The following is a 20824-nucleotide window of genomic DNA, read 5'->3' on the forward strand; positions in this document are numbered from 1 at the left end:
AGGGGAAATGCATGTCGCGCCATCAAGTCGGGCCCTTGCCCTTATCAGAAGAAGTACCTGAAACATGCAATAAAACTGCAAGCACAAGCTTAGTGAGTTTTCCAAAAAAAACTCGAAGCATATAATCACATAATACCATGCACACACATAAACACATATAAGTTTATCATGAAGTCTCTCTATGGTCTTCATTGGAACGTCATGGGCTACCCATATGGTCTTATATGCCTCAGCCATGGGCTCCTCCTATTGTCTTGTCAAATATCATGGGCTCCTCCCATGGTCTACACATATAAATCCAATAACAAACAATTACTTAAAGCTTTCATTTCATTTATTTTGATTCCAATAAGAAAGAGGGTAGGAGCCTCCCACTAAAAAAATTACACTAAAACTAAAATTAAATGGGTTATGATCAGTTCTAGTATATGTAAATAAAAGAAAAATAAATTTAAATATGTTTTTTTTTTAAATTCATCGAGCACATAAACAATTTCAAGTTGATTATATATAGATTTCAAATAGGGTTCGTATAGTTTTACGTAAATCAATTCAATTGTAAAAATATGATTACCCAACATAAAGAATAAAAAATCAATTAAAAAAATAAAATAGTTCAATAAAGGAAAAAAAGAAACTTACAAATTGATTGAAGAAGGAGAATTATCGATAGTCATTGTCAAGAATTTTGATGATCGATTGTAGAAGGAATGCCCCTTGGAGTCTCAAGATGGTGGTGTGTAGTTGATGAACACAAACGGCGATATAGGGCTACAGGACGAGAGGTGAGGAAAGATCATTATCATAGGCTCAATCAACACATAGTTACCATAATAATATGATTTATTTCGAATTTAGATAATTAATTTAAAAGTTAATGTACCAAATTACCCTTATATATTTAATTAGTTATTAAATCTTGATAATTAAAATGATTGTTTCATATTAATCCTTACATCCACATAATAGATAGTTAGAACAACTGAATCTCTCTCTCTCTTTCTCTCTCTCTCTCTCTCTCTCTCTCTCTCTCTCTCTCTCTATATATATATATATATATATATATATATATATATATATATATATATATATATATATATATATATATATATATATACTTAACAATCTAAGGGTGGTGATGGTGTTGTAACATTTCTGAACCCTTTTACGATTATACATTTTGGAGTTAAATGTTGCTTAAAAAGTATTTGACAAACAAACATTTGTTCCTATTTTGGAATGCAGCTTTCAACATTTATGATATATGAAAATAGGTTTTTTTTTCTTACAATCTTGATGTGGGTTAATTGAATATGTCTAGCATATGGATGTTATATCTGTCTGGACTTCTACACAATTTTTTTGACCAATTAAACAAATAAGCCTCTCGATTCATGTGAATCATTGACCACTTTCCTAGTTAACACTAATTAAGGAAAATACAATACGTACTTAAATCAAAGTTTCTAAAGGGTTCGTCATGACGTGTTATAGCTCCAAGACTTGTATTTGACGTTACGCTTTAACACAATGTAACCTTAAGTTATATATTTATATAAAAATAAATAAGAAAAATATAATGCATGGAGTGTCATGGCTCAAACACTTGTACTTAAAGTTGCAATACATACTTAAATCCAAGTATCCTAGTTAACATTAATTAAGAAAAATACAATACATACTTAAATCCAAGTTTCTAAAAAGTTCGTCATAATGTGTCATGGCTCCAAAGCTTGTACTTTACATTACGTTTTAACAAAATGCAACTTTAAGTTCTATTATATGCATATGAGATTGATATTGGACCAATTACTTTAGTTATTTTAATAAAGTAATTAATGCATATTACATGTTGAAGATATAATGAATATTAATTAAATCTTTAGCATTTAATATGTATTAATTATTTTCTTAAAATAACAAAAATGATTGGTCCAGAATCAATCTTATATACACACAATAGATAGTAGAAACATTTGAACCAATATATATATATATATATATATATATATATATATATATATATATATATATATATATATATATTCAAAAATTATCACTTTAAGTTACACCTTATAAATGAAGTGGTTCGTCACGGTTTGTAAAAGTTTTAAGTTTGAAATTTCCGTTAACTCAGACATAATGTTATTTAGAATTTGCTTAAATCTGGATATTTTGATTTCAATAGTTAACATAATAATCCGTTAAAAACTTGAATGATCTTGTTATTTCGATGTGACGGAGAGAAAACAAATCTAACTTCTACATCTAATCGTCATTGAATGAGATTTAATCATCGTGAAAGCTTCTAATGAAGATTTGAAACCAATTTTTTGGCTGAATATCCATTTGTATGACATGGACCACAAGACTTAAACAACAAAGACTTTTAAATGGCAACAATGACTAATATTTTTATTTGTTATAATTGTTTTTCTTTTTCTGTGTATTGTAATCGAATATAGAATATAATAAACAAAATAGATACTTGGTCGGAGTTAAGTAAGTGTTGTGTTTTTTTTATATTTTAGAAAAAGAAAAAATATTACGATCGTGATCTTGATCTTGTTTTTAAACCGGTTTCAATATGATCTAAAACCGATTATCCTATTTTAATATTTTTTTTATTCTAAAAACCGGTTTAAACCTGCTTCGTTTTGACTAAAATCACTCTTTCGAAGTCAGTAATAGGATATTCGATATTAAAATTGGATACTTTTCCACCAAAAATCAGGGTAAATCCAGACTGGATTATTCATTTATTTGATCTGGTTCCTTTATAACTGATTTTATCCGCATCAAAATAAACATTCGGTTCCAATAAAATTAGGTCTTTGTACACCTCTAAATCGGATTTTATATCTAGTCCTCTTTAATAAATGAAGGTGTTTTTTGTCACATGTCATATTCTCATTCATTTTGATACTTGTCATTTTGTGAGAATTTTATAAATTTTATTTTCTATTTTTCATTTTTTAGGGATTTTCATTTTCTTAAAATAAAATTTCATAAAATTGTAATGAGTTTTATAAGGAAATAAAAACATCTTATTAATTTGATAATAAATTCTTATAAATACTTCAAACAATTTAATTTCGTTTGCAAATTTTCAGAAGATTACATTCTGTTAAAGTACTACATTATAAAATATTTTATATTTATATATTGATATTAAATTTTTATTTTTAATAAACTAATGTCTAACACCATTCGCCTTATGAATATCGAGCAATAGTTCACCCCAACATGGTCATGGCCAGATCACCCCACCCGGCCCACCCATCAGACTAGTAGGCTTTGGCCCAGATACTTATTACTATCTTTTGCTTTCCAAACTCCCAAGTCCAATTGGTAGCCCACCACAAACAAAACCCAGTTCGAAATCCTTGTTGGATGATGGTGGTGTTGGTGTATGATTGTAATTTGTATGTATGCGACAAGTGAAGCTTTAAATTTCCAATGTTTCTTTTAAAACAATTTGTTACTAAGTCATTGAACGTTAATCTCCACATTCCATTTACATACTGTTTACACGTTTATTAAAATGTGTTATATGCTATTCAAAAAACCCTAAATTTACTTGATCCTAGACTTACAGATATACTAGTATACTTCGTAAATAAATTGGTAAAATGAGTAGATAACAAAATAAAGTCATAGTAACAAATTATTATCTTCATTTTTGTTCAGATAAAATGGAAATAAGCTAGATATCAAATTTAAAAGACTAAAAAGGCCATTATCAAAAGATAATGTAGTATTTATTTCTATCTTAAAAAAGATCTAAATATCGATGAACCCAAAGCAATAAAGACGAGAGAGTGACCCGAAGGGATTTAATATCAAGATAACAACCTCCAAAGCGAAAACATGGGCGAGGGTGACTGGTGAGGCTGCATTAAATATGACATGAAGGACCTCATTATAATGTAACATTATTTAGAAGGTAATACTTTTGTTCAGTACTTCACTTTAATAATACAGGATACGAATTTAAATGACAGCATTCAAACTTAATGCTTTCTATTTATTTTATAAAAATACTAAGATTTAGTTCGAGGTCAAGTGCTCAATATATAACCAAGGCCTGAGGAGGTGTTTGAGATTGCTTGATAAAAACTTTTTTTAGTAAAAATGTTTAGTAGTTTATCTAATGTTAAAATGTGCTCTTTTTTTAAATATGTTGTTTAGTAATTTATTTCGAATGATTTGACGAAAACAAATTAAATTACGTTCTTATGCTCAATAACATTTATAAAAATATGTAAAACAATGTGTTATTTGTTTTTTTGAAGTGAAAACGGTTGATGTACACGGACCAAATCTGTAACCCTCTACAGTACAAGAAGGTGGACCAGACGGCTGCAACCTATAATAAGAAGTCTGTTTATTTTTTAACTTTTGCAGATTGCTGCAATAAACTTAAATTAACTATACAATAATTAAAAATAAATCTAAATAAAAAATTTATTTAGTTTAATTATATGCAAATCAACTATAAAAGATCATTGCGATGATATGATTTTTAAAGAGGTTTATATAAAATAATTAAACATAATATTTGCTAAATAACAATAAATAAAATTGTTAATTTAGCTACAAACATATTCATTTTTGTTAAAATTTTAAAGATGATTATTTTCCGGTTAACTTCAACAATTTCGGTAATTTTAATGATTAACTTTATAATTTATTAATATTTCGTTATAGATATAACATTAAAAAAAATTATATGAAATGTTCCAAACGGTTTTGAAATTATTTGAACACTACAAAGATAACATTAAAAAAAATTAGAAAATAACATTAAAAAAAGAAAAGAATAATAGTTTGTTTAATAGTCTAAGACATCATGCATGAAACTTGTCGAAACCACAAAGATAAGTCGCATCGATTTTTTAGAATATGGACTTACTTTTCATAAATTACAATCATGATAAACCAAAAAATTGTGAATATCCTATGACACTATGACCTATTTTTTTTCCCGACATTTTTGGGATTTAGCCTTTTTAAATTTGATATCATAGTTTCAGAGGGGACTCCTGATTCAGTGTCAATTTACCATTCATCCATCTTCTACAATGATTAGCAAGTGATCTGCCAAACTCAAAAACCCAAGTCCCAACGCCACTTCACTCCACTTGATTCTCTTCACGCTTTTGGGGGAAATTCGCCAGAAAGAAAAAAACGAATTTAAACCATAAATTCCCCATCAATAAGTAACTATAACAAAACATTCCCTCTTCAGTCTCCACAAATACCATTATCCCAAAAGGGAGAAAGAATCTTTAAGTCTCCTGCAGTTCTGCCACCTAAACTTCTCTTCGAATCCAAGTTTTCTTCTAAGCGGCGCTGCTTTAAACTTTTCAGTTAATGTTTTCATTGATTTCGTTTCTTGGGTTGTCGTCAAAAGATTCTTTGGTTTGAACCCTTTACCCTTTAGCCTTTGTCCTAGTGTTCTTGATTTTGCTTTGTAAAAAGATTCTTCTCTCTTTATTCCATGGGTGTTTCTGTAATTTCGTCTAGACTCCTACTTTGATGAGTTCTTAGTGTTCTACAGAGAAAGAGACTAAGAAAGCTAGCGAACATGAAGCAATTGATTCTATTTCAACTGTTGTGTGTTACTTTAGGGTTCTTTCTACCCTCTTATGACGCCGTTCAACCAATTGAAGGTTTGCAGTTTTAATTTTGATTTTTATCGTTAACAAAAAACACTCAATTTGTTTAACCCAGTTCTTGATTCTTGCAGTTCGTGCTTTAAATTCGTTCAAAGAATCTATCTTTGAAGACCCGTTTTTGGCTTTATCAAGCTGGAATAGCCTTGATTCAGATCCTTGTAACTGGTTCGGTGTTACGTGTTCTGGAAATCAAATTACAAAACTGTAAGACATTTTTTTTTCGAACACATCTTGTTGTAATTGAAGCTAATTGGGGTTCTAAATTTTCAATTTACAGTAACATTTCTGGTTCTTCGATAAAGGGATTCATCGCTGAAGAACTCTTTCAGCTCTCCGCTTTACAAGAACTGTATGCTTTCTCTCAACACCTTATTTCACATTCGAATAACCCAAGACTCATCGAGAAGTTGTAATTCATGTAGGATTTTACACGAAAACAAACTCATTGGTCCGATACCCACGTCAATTGGATCATTGAAGTTCCTCAGAGTCTTGGATTTGGGGAAAAACCAGCTTTCTGGTCCAATTCCTTCTGAAATTAGAAATTTAGTCAGCATCGTTCAAATGTAAGTCATAATTTTAGGGTTTGGCTGTTTCAGTTTTCAAATAATAAACATGTTGTGTTTACTTTTGAAAACTAATTCATTTCAGAAACCTACAATCGAATGGACTCACTGGGAAATTGCCATTGGAGCTTCAAAATCTTCAAAACCTTCAAGAGCTTCGATTGGATAGAAATAAACTTCATGGGATAATTCCAGGTTTTTGTAATTCATCTTCATTAAAAGTCGCAGATTTCTCCTACAATTTCTTCATTGGAACCATACCCAAATGCTTAGAACATCTTCCAAGGTAAAATTTTCTTCCTCTTTTCCTAAAAAAAACTCAAGTTACACCTCGTTATCATGAACATGAATTTTTGCAGGATTAACTTTCGGGGAAACTGTATGAATTCCAACAACACCAAACAACGCACCCATAAAAAATGTGGTATGTTCATTGTTCGCATCTTTCTGTAATCAAACTCAAAAAGATTCTTGTAAAATTCAGGTGTCCTATTTTCTAAATACAGGCGGCACTCAACCAGAAACAGCTCAGATTGCCGGAAAATCAAGATTACATCCAACCGAACAAGACAACTACAAGATTCATCATTCAAAACCACCGGTTTGGCTTTTAGTTGTGGAAGTCATGACTGGAGTTTCAATCACCTCTCTCTTTCTAATCGCTCTTCTCACATTCGTTTTAAGATGCAAAAGCAAACCTTCAGTTTTGAATCTATTAAAGAGATCCACAAACAACAAACACGATATGTCAATTCATATCGATTCCAATATGTTAAAAGGTGTTACAAGATATAATCGACAAGAACTTGAGATCGCATGTGAAGATTTCAGCAACATTATCGGGTCATCATCTGATAGTTTGGTTTACAAAGGAATTATAAAAGGGGGCCCAGAAATTGCTGTTATATCTCTTTGTATTAAAGAAGAACACTGGACGGGCTACATTGAGCTCTATTATCAAAAAGAGGTCAATACCAATTTGATTATGAACCCTAACGAACCCTTTTTAATCTTGAATTTTTGTGTTCATTAGGTTGCGGATTTGGCAAGATTAAACCATGAAAACACTGGGAAATTGCTCGGGTATTGTATAGATAGTAATCCGTTTACAAGAATGTTGGTGTTTGAATACGCATCAAATGGGACATTATACGAGCATCTTCATTGTAAGTCTTTTATTATATATGTTGAGAATCATGTAACTTTTATTTTTTTAATGGTGGTTTTGAAAAATGGCAGATGAAGAAGGATGCAATTTAAGTTGGTCGCGAAGAATGAAGATCATTATAGGCGTTGCGAAAGGCTTAAAATATCTTCATACAGAAATCGAGCCACCATTTACTATATCTGAGTTGAACTCTAATGCAGTTTATCTCACAGAAGATTTTTCACCAAAGGTATTTAAAAAACATAGTTAATCACAAACTCTAAGAAGGATACAATGATTATTATGATATTTTTTATACATTTTGTAGCTTGTTGATTTTGAAAGCTGGAAAACAATTGTAACAAGATCAGAAAACAACTCTAGATCGATTAGCCATGAAGGTGATATATGTGTTCTCCCGAGTTCATTTGAAGATCGACATTTGGATATTCAAGGGAATATTTACGCTTTTGGCGTTCTACTTTTGGAAATTGTCAGTGGACGCCCTTCATTTTGCAAGGACAAAGGATGCTTAGTAGATTGGGTAAGAATTTGTTTATAGTTTTTGAATTTATGAAATGATTAAACTTTTGAGGTGTTTAATAACAGGCAAAAGATTATATTGAAAAGCAAGAGGAGATGGGTTCGGTTGTGGATCCTTCATTGAAATATTTTAAAAATGAAGATTTGAAAGTGATATGTGAAGTGGTTTCTTTATGTATTCATTTAAGGCCACGAGATCATATATCAATGAAAGATTTGTGCGCCATGTTGGATGATAAAATTGACACGTCATCTTCTTCATGTTCATTGGCTTGGGCGGAGTTGATGCTTTCTCCTTGACTGTCAATGGCATTATTGTAAATACTTGTCATGTACATGGTTATTTTAGGAGTTGCGTAGGATAGGAGGATTCTTGTGTTCATGCGAGTTTTAGAACCTTAAATAGCATCGAGGTTGCACATATATTTGTTTAGGCAAGGATTTAAGACTTCGTAATAAGATCGATCTCAGGTTTACTCTCGCATCACTTTTTTATTTGGAGAGATTGTGATTTATGTCTCCATGTTAAAATGTGACACTATTCAGTTTTTGAAAGAACTTAGTTAGAATTATCAAATTTCATTTATTTTAAGTTATAAAAGATTTGTTGAAAACTTATTTTGTCTGACCAAATAGCTAATACAATATTAATATTTGATAAAAACTAACTGATACCTTAGATAACAAATGTTAAATGACATAAAAAAACATTTATAACTTATTTATTTCGAAAGCAAGTTTTTAGTTTAACCCTGGGTGACACAAATCGTTTTAGGGTAAATTTATATAAGTAAAACGCCAAGTTTTACTATAAGAACTATAGATAGTATAATTTTTTTTTCGACCATTGAATAATTTTTTTATTTATTTAACCATTGAGACTTTAATATTTTTTTATATTAAAAATCACTACATAAAACCTTGATTCTATAAAATCATTATAGTTTCAAATTTGATCGATTTAAAAACCAAATAAGGTTTTTTTTATTTAATCATTATAGTTTAGAATTTTTTTTTTTTAATAAAAACAACTACATCCAAAAAAAAAAAAAAAAAAATTCTTCCTTCCGCTTTTTGCAAATCATTTTCAAGGAAAACACAAAGTGGTTTATTTATTTTTTGAAAAAAAAAATCATTGATGGTTAAACCAAAAAAAGGTCTTTGATAGTTAATAAAAATTAATTCCAAACTATAATTTTTTAAGAAATTTAGTATAAGTAAAATTATATGTTTTGTAATTAAAATTAAAATATATAAATAAACGTCTCTATACTTAAGTCTGAAGTTTTGGATTACCCAATACAAATTGGGCTCCCAACCCACTGTTGTGCATTTCAGTGCTAGTTTTTCAAATACAGTACCCATCAAAATCAAACTCAAGTAGTCAAAAGTTATTATTAAATCAATCACCAAAGTCAACTATAACAATACGAAATTACCATCTTACCCTTCAACCCCCACTTCATTCTACCACCACAACCTCCCTTGTTCACACTTCACATTTGGTATTTTCGGTAATGAATAATAACACAGGAAAGACAAAAGGGCATTCTTGTCTTTTCCAAGAAACTCACTCTTATCAACCCATCTTAAAAGCCCTCACCACTCCATTTCTCATTAGTATCTACAAACACAACTAATCCCGTTCCGTGCTCTGTTTCTTGATCACTCCATTACCGTCTTCATGGGAATACAACACGCCGGAATCCGAATTCTGGCGATCACGGTATTCATCCTCGTAGTTGCCCCCGTTTCCAATTCCCGCAACATCCACAGAATTACAATCGAAGGTTTCAATCAAAGATTCCAACCAAAACATCATTCCTATTACAAGCATCCATGGCATACAACAGCAGCAGCTCCTAAAGAATCCAGGAATTACAACACCGACCCGATTACCGGTGTTTCAAAACGGGAAACTCCCGGTGGCCCAAACCCTCTTCACAACTGATTAATAGTTTCATCATTGATGATTTTGTAAACAGTTTATACGAATTTTTGCAGTTCTTTAGATTGTATATTAGGGTTCTTGCTACTCTTTCAACTCCTGCTTTTCAGTCAGAAATGTAAATTACTATTACCCGGATATTAGCCGGAATATAATACAAATTCCAAAGTAATCATTATGACTTACGAGTACAAGTGTTTAATGCATTTCCTATGAAGTACATTGAAAAATAGCCTAATACGACCAATGATCAGAAGTCAAAGTCAAAAGTCCTGTTGTGTAATTGAGGTTAATATAATATACAATCTGTTAAGACTTTGATCTTAATGTATATATTTAATTATTTTTATAGCTGATATGTGCATTATTAATTTGTATGTTAAGTGGGGACAAAGTTTTATACAAAGGAATCCAAGATACAAAAAAACAAGACACTTGATGAAGAGTGGTAGCATCAAGTATGATAAAGAAATGATATTTAATAAACAAATTATACATATTTTCTGTTTTCAAATAGTGCGATGATACAATACAAGACTCCAAGAAGGATGTTTTGTGACATGAAATGGCCACATAGATTGAACAAGACATTTAGCTTTTAAGCAACCTAACAAAAACAAATATCATGTTTTAGGTTTAGGGGTGTTTGGGAAAACAAATATCATGGTTTGGGTTTAGGGGTGTTTGGGATTGCCTATTTCAACGTATTTTTAATGTCAGAGGAACCGAACGAATTGTCTGTTTTGTCTCGATTGGTCCCCAATCTCTTTTTTGCATAATCTAGGTCCTTGAACATGTAAGTTACATGTTAAAAAAAAGGTAAGAACCTATTTTTTGGTTCCAATTTCACCGGTAAACAAAATCTTATGGGACTTCTGTGGGAAAGTATCACCCACGTAAGTTCCACCATGGGTTTTGCCTCCCCATTCTCAAAAAAAGAAGAAAAAAAAAAAGTAAAACCTTAAAAAGCACATTCTCATGGTCTTTCTTATCTTCAATCAAGATTCTAAAAAATTTGTCATGGTTTTAAAGCCTTTATCTGCTGTCAAGCTTTACCAAAATGCTGTTTGTATAAGTGAATAATAGTTTAAAATACATATAAAAATATTAATTATATACCAAATTGCCGCCTTAATTAACACATTACAAATGAAGTGGCTCATCAAGGCTTGGAAAAATTTGAGGTTTCACATTACTGTCAAGTCATGCTTTACATTATTTAAAATCTTGCCCTCAACTAAAATCCTAGATCAGGACTCACACTAAATTGGACGTAAGAAAATTGTCGCATTCCTCTTATTACTCTCACCAAAGTAGTCGCACTTATCACAATGTAAATCAAATTGTTACATCACTCATGCAACCAGCTTAGCCCTACACTTTGGTAATAATGATGCTTTTGACATGATTTTTGAACATTTAAGGACCTAGTCTACATAGAAAAAATTGGATTTTTGACCAATTGAGTCCAAAATCGTAGTTTGGGTCGCTACATTTTTATTTGAATTTTTATATTTCACGGTAAAAAAAACTCTGAAATTTTAAGATCAAGTTTGAAATTTCATAAACACTTCCAGAATTTTGCAAAAATACTTTGTTTGTTATTAATATCTAACAAAAAGTTAAAGAAACAACAAATGAGAAGAATATATGCAAATGAGAAAAAATACGGTGATAGATATTTGGAAATGGACATTTTAGACATAAGTGGATTAAGTTTTTTGAAGAAAATATGCAAATGAGAAAAAAAATACACATTATATCTTTTTGGTTGGCCAGAAGGTAAGAAAAAATCCAAAATAACTCACACTCGAAGAAATGGTTATTTCTGCAAAACACACATAATAATAATAATAACAACAACAACAACAACAACAATACTAGTTATTTTTTTAAACAACCGGTCTATAAAAGTTAGTTTAATCAATATGCCAATATACAATCTCAAACATAGAAATCATGAATTATTGAGTTATTTTTCTGACAAACGATAAAGATTGGTAGGTCAAGAAATTCGTCTATAGAATGATTCAAATAATAATGTTCTGTTTTTCAAAAAGTTGGGTATTTGCGCACCATGAGGCTACACATCTACACAGAACACGCCATTAACGTAAGCACCCTAAGATCCTCAAGTTTATCTACTCAATTATCTCCTAAAAATTGCGACATCTGTTTTTGCATATAAATTGTTGATATTTTTATTTGTCAGTTGACCATGGAAAATTAGGCCACACCAATAACCAATGACTAGTAGTTAACTATGGTTTACACTTTAGACTATGTGTAACCTTATCACGTCTAATTACATTACTTAATATCATACTACATATAAACTCAAGAGCAAATCGTTTTTTTGGTATTTAAGTTTGTCCAAACATTTTAGTTTTTTCTCGCAATTTTGGTGCCTATTTTTATGTGTTGTAACGATTTTGGCACCTATAATCACTAAAATTACAAGAAACTATTGAAAATATAACTTTGAACAAACTCAAGGAAGAAAAATCGCTACAACAATTAAAAATTAAAAAATAGATAATACAAAGAAGAAAGCCATTTACTGATTTAAGTAAATAACATACAAAAATATATATATAAAAAATCGAAAAAATGTACAATAAAGTCAAACACAAAATGAAAAATGTAAATGTATGGAACAACTTTACGGGTTACCAGGAAGAAGGATCAAACTGTCAGACAGGTTTTTCAAAATTAATGTCTTTGGAAAGAGTAATAAATTAATACATTTTTCCAAAATTATCACAAAAGATAACATCTGCAGAAAATAATAGATCACATGCAGACTTTTTTTTTTCTCTTGAAAACAGAACATCCATGAACAGGAATGCCTTCTTAAGTAATTCTGTAATCAATCATAGAAAAAAAAATGAAAAATATATTAAAGTATATAAATAGATTCTTTATGTAACCAAAAAAGGAAAAAATGGAACATGCCTAATATCAGTGAAGCTTGCTACATCAACTCATTGCCAACTGGATCTACAGAAAAGCTGATGGACAATTTCTTCTCAATTATAGCCTCAAATTTGGAACTCCAAATCTGCTCATCATATTATTATAAGTTTATAACACAAATAATCAAAATTAGCAAACTTTATGTTAACTGTTAAAAGAATACAATGTTAATTAGTAATTACATCTCTATATTCCGAACTCCCCATGAAAATGTCAAATGCATCAGCTGTAAAAAAACAATAAACAAATAAATATATAAATAAAAGTCAGTTGTCAAAAAGAGTCAACAAAGAGGCTTACATGATCGAAACCGTATCACTACAGCATGAGTGTAGTCTTTACTTCCATGATTAAAATTCAGCCCTAAAAAATGAAAATAACTCAAAATTTGACTTTTAAAGGTGGAAATAGTTTCTTTAAATGAAAATGGAATATCTTATTTACTTTATATGCACAATACCTCTTGTAGATTGAACAATCAATGAAGGAAATTCCATCAGTAATTTTTCAAAAGATGTTAATGCATCATTTGCAGCCTCCAATAATGAGCTATCTTTAAATCCAATAAGAAGTATGAACTCCACACCAAAGTTAAATTCCTGCAATTTCAGTTACTACATGAACCCTAATTGGAACAAAAATACATGGACTGGTTTTTTTTTATTTATATTATTAGTTTATTAGTTTATTAGTTTATTACCTCTCCTTTTCGAAAGATGGGAAGAATATCATCTTCTACTTGAGATTCATAATCAACATAAGTCAATTCCTGTGAGTGTAAAAGTATATTACAAAATTAAACTTATGAATCGAATGATTAAGAACAAAATCAAACAAAGATAGAAAAGAGTATTGGTGTTTACATGTTAGGGCATACATGACAGAAAGGTGTTACATGATCCTTTAATACTCCCAAGTAGAATGGATTCTCATAGAACTTTACAAGATCTTCCCTCTTTTGAAATCGCATGAACACAGCATGTGTATAATTTTCAAGATTTTGATTAGAGATACGCCCTAGAGGAAACAAAAAGTAAGGACATGTCAATAATCAATACGACATGAATCAATGGAAAATATGCAGATCAAATGCAAGAGATTTCACCTAATGAAATTGCAAGAATGCCACGCATTTGGTATTGACATGTATAGAGAAAATCAAGCATGTCCTTTTCATCTTTATCAGATAAATCCACCTTTGCTTTCAGTAAACATATGTGTTCTACAACTTTTCTGCAACAAAAGGAACCACAATACATAACTGTAACTTGAGTTCATATCAGAAATGAGGGAGTGGCCAAGAAGTTTGATGAAAAACCTTGTTTTTTCTGCATTGTTGCTTGAATTCTGTGGTTCTGCAGCTGAGTTTATGGCACCTACATTTTCATCAGAGATCAAATATTGATATTCAATAGCATTTCACCCTATGATGTCGCAATTGCTTCTATCCGAAGATACATTTTGAGTCATGAATCAAACAAATCGATTGAACGATGTGAATGTGATACAGGTATACTGGTTCGAACGAAGACAATGGCGTCTTTTTAAATTATACAAACAGCGTAAACAATAAACGAACAATCTTCAGAAACAGAAAAAATAGAATCATGGGGAAATTTGAATTCGAAAAACTACTCGTCTGACAGACAAACTCTAAGGGTATAGAAGAAAATCACCTCGTCGATTGATTTGCTTCAAACCCGAAGGAAACCGTCGGATAATAACTCCGGCACCTGTGATATGAATTGAAAGTTCACAAAATTTGAACAATGCGTGTCTGGTTTGCTTGAATGCGATTAATTTTTTTGATAAATATGCGACATACCAGAAAGGGGTTTCCTGAGAGAAGCTAGGGTTTTGAGAGGAGCGCCATTGTTGAGGTAATGTTTGGTGAGATGAGAAGTAGAACAGCTGAAAGTGTGTGGGTGAGATTGCATATTGTTTGAGTTTGTATGTCTGTGAATCAATGGTTTGCGTATGATATGAATGGGGGAAGAAGATTGTAAGTATGAAATTGAGTGGACTAGGAAAACCAGAATTGGCGCCTTCTTATCGACTCTAATTCTTGCAATCCCATCGTTCTTTTCAAATTAAAACACTTTTTTTTTTTTATGAAATCAACTATTTCATGTAAAAAGTTATGGATTTAGGGGGTTTTTGGCTTAGTTTTTCACAGCTAAAAGTCTTTTTTGGAAATGAAAAAAAGCAAAAGATGTTTGGCAAACTAGTTTTAGAAGCTATTTTGAAGTTTTTACATAAAGAAAAAGAACTTTTTGGAAAAGTCAGGAAATCTTGACTTTTTGTAACTTTTTGTAACTTTTTCCAAAAAGGACTTTTGGGGTTTGAAAAGCTAAGCCAAACATCCCATTTGTCAATATTGTTTGGTTTATTGTTTGATACCCAAAGCATAGTTTCTTTACATTTTTGGTCTCTCAAAACACATAAGTTATAAGTATAACTGTTAAATTTTCAAAACAACTTCATGTAGATGTCAAATCACAACCCAAAATACCCAAACGGCCAAATCCTAGTATAACAATGTCAAACAATCCAAACGAGCGTAATAGAAATAATCTAACAAACAATAAGATATCAGATTTAATTCCAGAATCATGAAATTGTGTACATCCACCGAGCAAAATGTGACATTGTATATTGCACTAATAAATAGACACTCGTCGACGTACAAGAGGTGCTCCAAAAATACATTAAATGTTCGATTGCCAATCGAATCTAAGAGTATTTCTAATGGTTAGCATATACTATCATTTATAATTATTGTTATATTATCATTTCATTAACTTTAATTTATAATTAGGTTAATTTGTTCAATAGTTTTTTCATTAATTTTATCTAATCTATCATTTATCTATTTAAATGTTCTATAAAATCTCATCCATTTAATTAATTATTTTTTTAAACAGGCGTCATATTTATAGACGATGAATACAACAAACAAACGAAAATAAAAACAAAAGTATACCTTGTTTTTATTTTATAAACGTAAAATACATAAAAAAAACTAATACGTCATAGTTATTAAAAAGATTGAAAATATTTTATAATCATTATAAATTTATATTTCATAAATAAAATGTCATTAAATACTTGATAGAAATAATTAACTAGTAAATAAATTAAAAATATGTAAAACTAAAATATAACTAATGGTATTTAAGGAATATGATTAGAAGATGAGAGGGGTAAATATACTAAACATGAAAGTATATTAACCATTCAATATATATTGAATGGGCAATACAAAAAAACAAATAAACTATTAGCTTCAATGATAATAAGTTATAAAAAGAACAAAACAAATAGTAATAAGTTATAAAATAGACAAAACTGCAAAAATAATGATGGTGGTATGTATTTTTCTAAGATTTAGTTCAAACCACAAACCTAACATTTTGACTTTAGGTGTTTATTTGGTCTTTATTGTATTTGATTTCCTATAATGGTAATAGAATCATGCTAAGTTTAACAATATACATTTTGGTATTTTACAAAATCATGTTAATTGCATTATTTGATTCGATACCCTACGTTAATCAATTTTTTTTTATACATTATTAAATTTGAAAATTTGAATTTATTATATGAATCTAGTGTAGTAACAAGTGATGAATGTAATTGTAATATAAGGAATGATCTTGTTATAAAAATATATATAGTGTGTGTTTGTTAAACCTTCAAGCTTAGGAAATGATCAAACACTATTAGGAATCTTGCAATGCTTAGAGCAATTTTTTATTAGATTAAAAGTTTATCCATGTTTAACTAGAAAAAAAATCTCGGGTTTCACCCCGGGTTAGATAATTTTGTTTTGTTTTGTGATCATGCTCTTTTTCAGTGGATCTTGGACTTCTTTCGTTGAGGTGCTGGACTAAAACATACACAACATTGTAATTTTGAATAATGCTCTAGATACCCTTGGTGCGTGGAGATACTTCTTGAATTTGGAATCAACAATATCATGTGAAGTTGCAACATCCTCGATGAATAACAACCTAAAGGCAGAGGGGAGCAATACATCAAAAATCATAAAATTTGAAATTTATACATTGTGTTTTCTTCAAATTAAAAGATTTTTAACCATATTCTGACATCCAAAATCAAGCACCCAAAGAAGAAGGTTGACATGGTTGACATGGTTGATTCAGTATATCACAGTTGAGGACCTAGGACCTCAATGGATTTTCATGGAATACATATTACATGTAACGTTTTTCCTTAAAATTTATTTTTTATACTATAGGCCCTAAATGATCCAATACTAAGTAAATAGGTACAATAGAAACGTAAAATTTCTTTCTTCCTTTTTTATGATACATGCCCTTAATAATGAGTATAGGTCACTTAAGAAAATAGGATTAGAGGCCAATATGTTGGCATTTGATTGCTATTTCTTTCATTTAGCCGTATAAAAACCTAATCTTATACTTTTGATTCTTCAATGAATTTAACCAATTACCATTGGTTCACATTAAAGTCTTTTAACTTTGACCGTCATATCAGGAAATAATGCATGCACACTGTACGACTTTGCTGAAGTGGTTGACCAAGAAATCAAACCCAAATCCATCAGCTACAAAAAACTTAACCATGTATGCGATTAAGTGGTTTTTCAAAATCATGAAAAGGAAACTAATTAAAGTAAGTACAATGCTAAATTTCAGTATAAATTACAAATTATAATGAAACAATGATGTAACAGAAAGAAAGTAAAGTAGGATAGATGATGTAACACATATTGATTGGGCTAGCCGTTTGGGATTTTAGTATTGATGTGTGTAACTAAAAATCCTTTAGAATATGTGTCTATCTGATTATCAATAATGTTAATTTATCAATTTTCTTCTCATATGGGAGGTAACTTAGAAAAAGACGAAAAAAATAATTCATGTTTTCTTCTTTATCACAGTAACTTCACATAATAAGAAATTGGTTACCAATTTTGTTGGGTCATGTTTTGTATGTTGCGTCTATTGGGCTCGTTAGTTAGTCCGTTTTTGTATCTCCGGTATGGGCCTGTCCATCCGTGAGCATAGTAGGGTTCATTATAAATATAGGTGCTTGCATGCATCTTAGGTTAACGATAGTAACGAAAGAAAAGATTGATCAGAGAAGTTTTTATTATCGTTCTTGTAACCCTAAATCCTCTACAGCGGAAGTTCTTAGTCGAGCTCTGCTGAGGATTGTTTGAATTAATCATTCGACATATTGTGATTCTATCTTGTCTTGTTTATTGTTTTATGTTCTTCGCACTACCTGTTACAAAGATCTAATCGATCTTCAAGTTTGTTTAATAACTTATCAATTGGTATCAGAGCAGGAGGCTGTGTAATTCATACACATCTTTTCTGTGAAAAAGGTTGCGATTAGGGTTATTCCGCATTAACTAATATTTATTGAGCCGTCATCCCATAATTGACGTAACTCAACATTTATTTGTGTTGCCCTAATTTAATTTATTACAAGTCTGATCTTTTAAACAAGTTATTCGATCAAGCATGGACGAGTCACAATCCAATCCCATTAACATCTCAAACAGCATTGGATCAACGACAAAGATTCCCATCCTTTATACCCAGGATTACGAAGTCTGGGCACATCACTTTGAAGATTATGTCATCGGATCTGAGGACAATGGATATCTCATCTGGGAAGCAATTGTATCTGGACCATTCGCGCATTCAGCAACTTCAAGAATTATTAAAACTCAGAAGGAGTATAATGATCTTTTGAAAGACGTTAAAGATATTGCTCAAGACGAAAAAAGATAAATTTCAGTGCAATATTAAAGCATTGAGACTAATCAGATTCACTCTTCAATCTGACACTTTCAGGCTGGTGAGTTCATGCACAACTACCAAAGAAATATGGGATAGACTACGAGAGTTATATTCTACGGACGAAGATCTCGAGCATTCCATTCAAACCTTGCTTTTATCCGAGTTTGGTGAATTCAAGCAGAGTCCTGAAGAAACTGTAACTCAGACGTTCGATCGCTTCAATCATCTTCTTAGTAAGATGATTAAACATGATATTGAAAGGAAGTTGATTGAACAAAAGGTTACTTTTTTAAACGGTCTCAGATCTGAGTGGAGAGCGGTTGTGTCCACTGTTAAAGCGCATGATCAATTCAAATCTTACTCTTTGGCAAAACTGGTAGGGATTTTGAAATATCAAGAAAAGATTGTGTTACAGGAGAAAAATGTGGTTTCAAGCTTGGGTTCATTGGCCCTTCTGTCCAAAAGCAAAGCTGTGATGGAAGATGAAGACCTCAACCTAGAGGATTATGACCTTACCTCTGAAGACTATGCAATGATGGTGTCAAACCCAAAGAGGTTCATCAAGAAAAGGTTCCCTACCAATAAGAACCGAAATTGGCAGGGAAATTATAGTTCCGAAAAGGTCAGGGAAGAACCGAAGGCAGAAGAACCAAAGAAGGAACCGAAAGCTGAAGGTGATTCGGGTGTAAGCTGCTATTATTGTGGAGGAAAGAACCACTATGCCAAAGATTGTGTTCTCAAGAAAATGGCAGAAAAGGATGAGGATAAAGACGAAGAAGCTGTCTTGTTGAAAAAGCTGGAAGAGATCAAGAAAAAGAAATCTACTGCTAATCCTTCAATGAATGCTTTAATTGTGCAGGGTTCGGTAGCAGATGATGAGTTCAGTGGCGTGGAGGTCTGGTCAACCGATTCTGAGGATGATGAAGTCAGGAAGCCATCTCATGGAAAGGCTTATGTGGCGAAAGATGAGGGTAGCGGTGGAAAATGCTTGATGGTGTCTGATGTATCTCAGATGAGGGGATACAACACCGATGGTGGGAATGAAGACACAAAGGAGCGAGGGGACTTGTGCTTCACAGCAAAACCTCTCAGCGTGCAGTCTAATGAGCTTGATGAATTAATCAAGAAGGTACAATCCATTTTTGTTTCATTCAAAGTCCCATAAATTTCATATGAAAAAGAACTAAAAAATGTTAATTCAAGAATCTCTCATCTAGATAGCAGTTTAACTCAAACACGGGTCTCCAATTCTAACCTAACTGACCAAATAAGCAGGGTGTCTTCAAAGAGTGAGGAACGGAGGATGTGGATTGAGCTGAAGGAGTCTGAGTTAATCAAATCCAAGGACGAGAACATTTATTTGCAAAGAGACAATTTAAAACTTTTAAAACAGATAAATGTCTTTTGTTTAATTGCTAAACGTCTTTATACTAATATCATTCAACTTCATTTGAACTGTGAAATAGGGGAGAAAATTCATCGCATGATTTTGCCCTTCCTTGAGTTCAAGGAAGATGAAATTGACGCTGAAGCATATAATTGTGAAAGTGTGGTTTCGTCTGAGGATGTTAATCCGACATATATGTATGGTTTAGACAAAATCGAATCTTTCATAAAGTCCAAGGACCATAAGGACATGCTAAAAAATCTTTTGGATGAAAATGATAAACTAAAACTTAGAACCGAAACCATACAAAAATTTGACTCATTGAATGCCAACCTGAGCTCAGAAAATAAAATTGATGTTGAAAATGCATCTGAGCTTAATGAGGCAGATGATATGAGTGAAATTTCTGTAGAGGGCATAGTTGACTGTTCAGAGTTTGTCAAGAGCGAACCCGAAAATCATAAGAATCTTATTTCAGAAAATTATGTGGAGTTTGCTCGTCTGTCCCAACAAAAGTTCCCGATCCTTGAAGAAAAGATTGTAGTATACCAAAAGGTAAGGACAACTCCAAATCAGGTGTATAAGGTCACAGGTGTAACCGAATATCAGACAGCCGAACTCACAGCCATTATAAACGAAGATAATGCTGATGGCTGCGATGAATTCTTTTGGTCCGCTCCTATCGACAATGCTGACGAAACAGTTGGTCTGTCAGAAAGAACTTCATGGAAAACCAAAGACAGATATGTGCCAGAACCTTTGAACAATCCTGATAGCT

The 20824-nt window shown here is 31.3% G+C and overlaps 2 protein-coding genes across 2 annotated transcripts; one reads left to right on the forward strand and one right to left on the reverse strand.

Annotated features, from left to right (window-relative positions):
* The first annotated feature begins 4957 nt into the window (after positions 1-4957).
* Positions 4958-8421, forward strand: LOC145057936 (putative LRR receptor-like serine/threonine-protein kinase At1g63430). Its single transcript, XM_079005853.1, has 11 exons — positions 4958-5675; positions 5753-5885; positions 5959-6030; positions 6104-6247; positions 6333-6533; positions 6607-6671; positions 6754-7214; positions 7281-7413; positions 7487-7644; positions 7723-7938; positions 8004-8421. The coding sequence occupies exons 1-11, from the start codon at positions 5591-5593 to the stop codon at positions 8235-8237; spliced, it is 1902 nt and encodes a 633-aa protein (XP_078861979.1). The 5' UTR covers positions 4958-5590; the 3' UTR covers positions 8238-8421.
* Positions 8422-12533: 4112 nt separating this feature from the next.
* Positions 12534-14916, reverse strand: LOC145059033 (stress-response A/B barrel domain-containing protein UP3-like). The gene is made up of 11 exons (XM_079006895.1): positions 14687-14916; positions 14538-14594; positions 14180-14237; positions 13967-14094; positions 13739-13878; positions 13562-13630; positions 13322-13460; positions 13162-13224; positions 13044-13087; positions 12841-12946; positions 12534-12748 (listed from the first exon to the last, which is right to left on the reverse strand). Exons 1-10 carry the CDS (start codon positions 14796-14798, stop codon positions 12860-12862), a joined length of 897 nt encoding a protein of 298 aa, XP_078863021.1. The 5' UTR covers positions 14799-14916; the 3' UTR covers positions 12534-12748; positions 12841-12859.
* Between the last annotated feature and the right edge of the window lie 5908 nt (positions 14917-20824).

The sequence above is a fragment of the Lactuca serriola genome, chromosome 6 (genome assembly GCF_051521515.1).
Source record: "Lactuca serriola cultivar US96UC23 chromosome 6, Lser_US96UC23_V15, whole genome shotgun sequence".
NCBI lineage: Eukaryota > Viridiplantae > Streptophyta > Magnoliopsida > Asterales > Asteraceae > Lactuca > Lactuca serriola.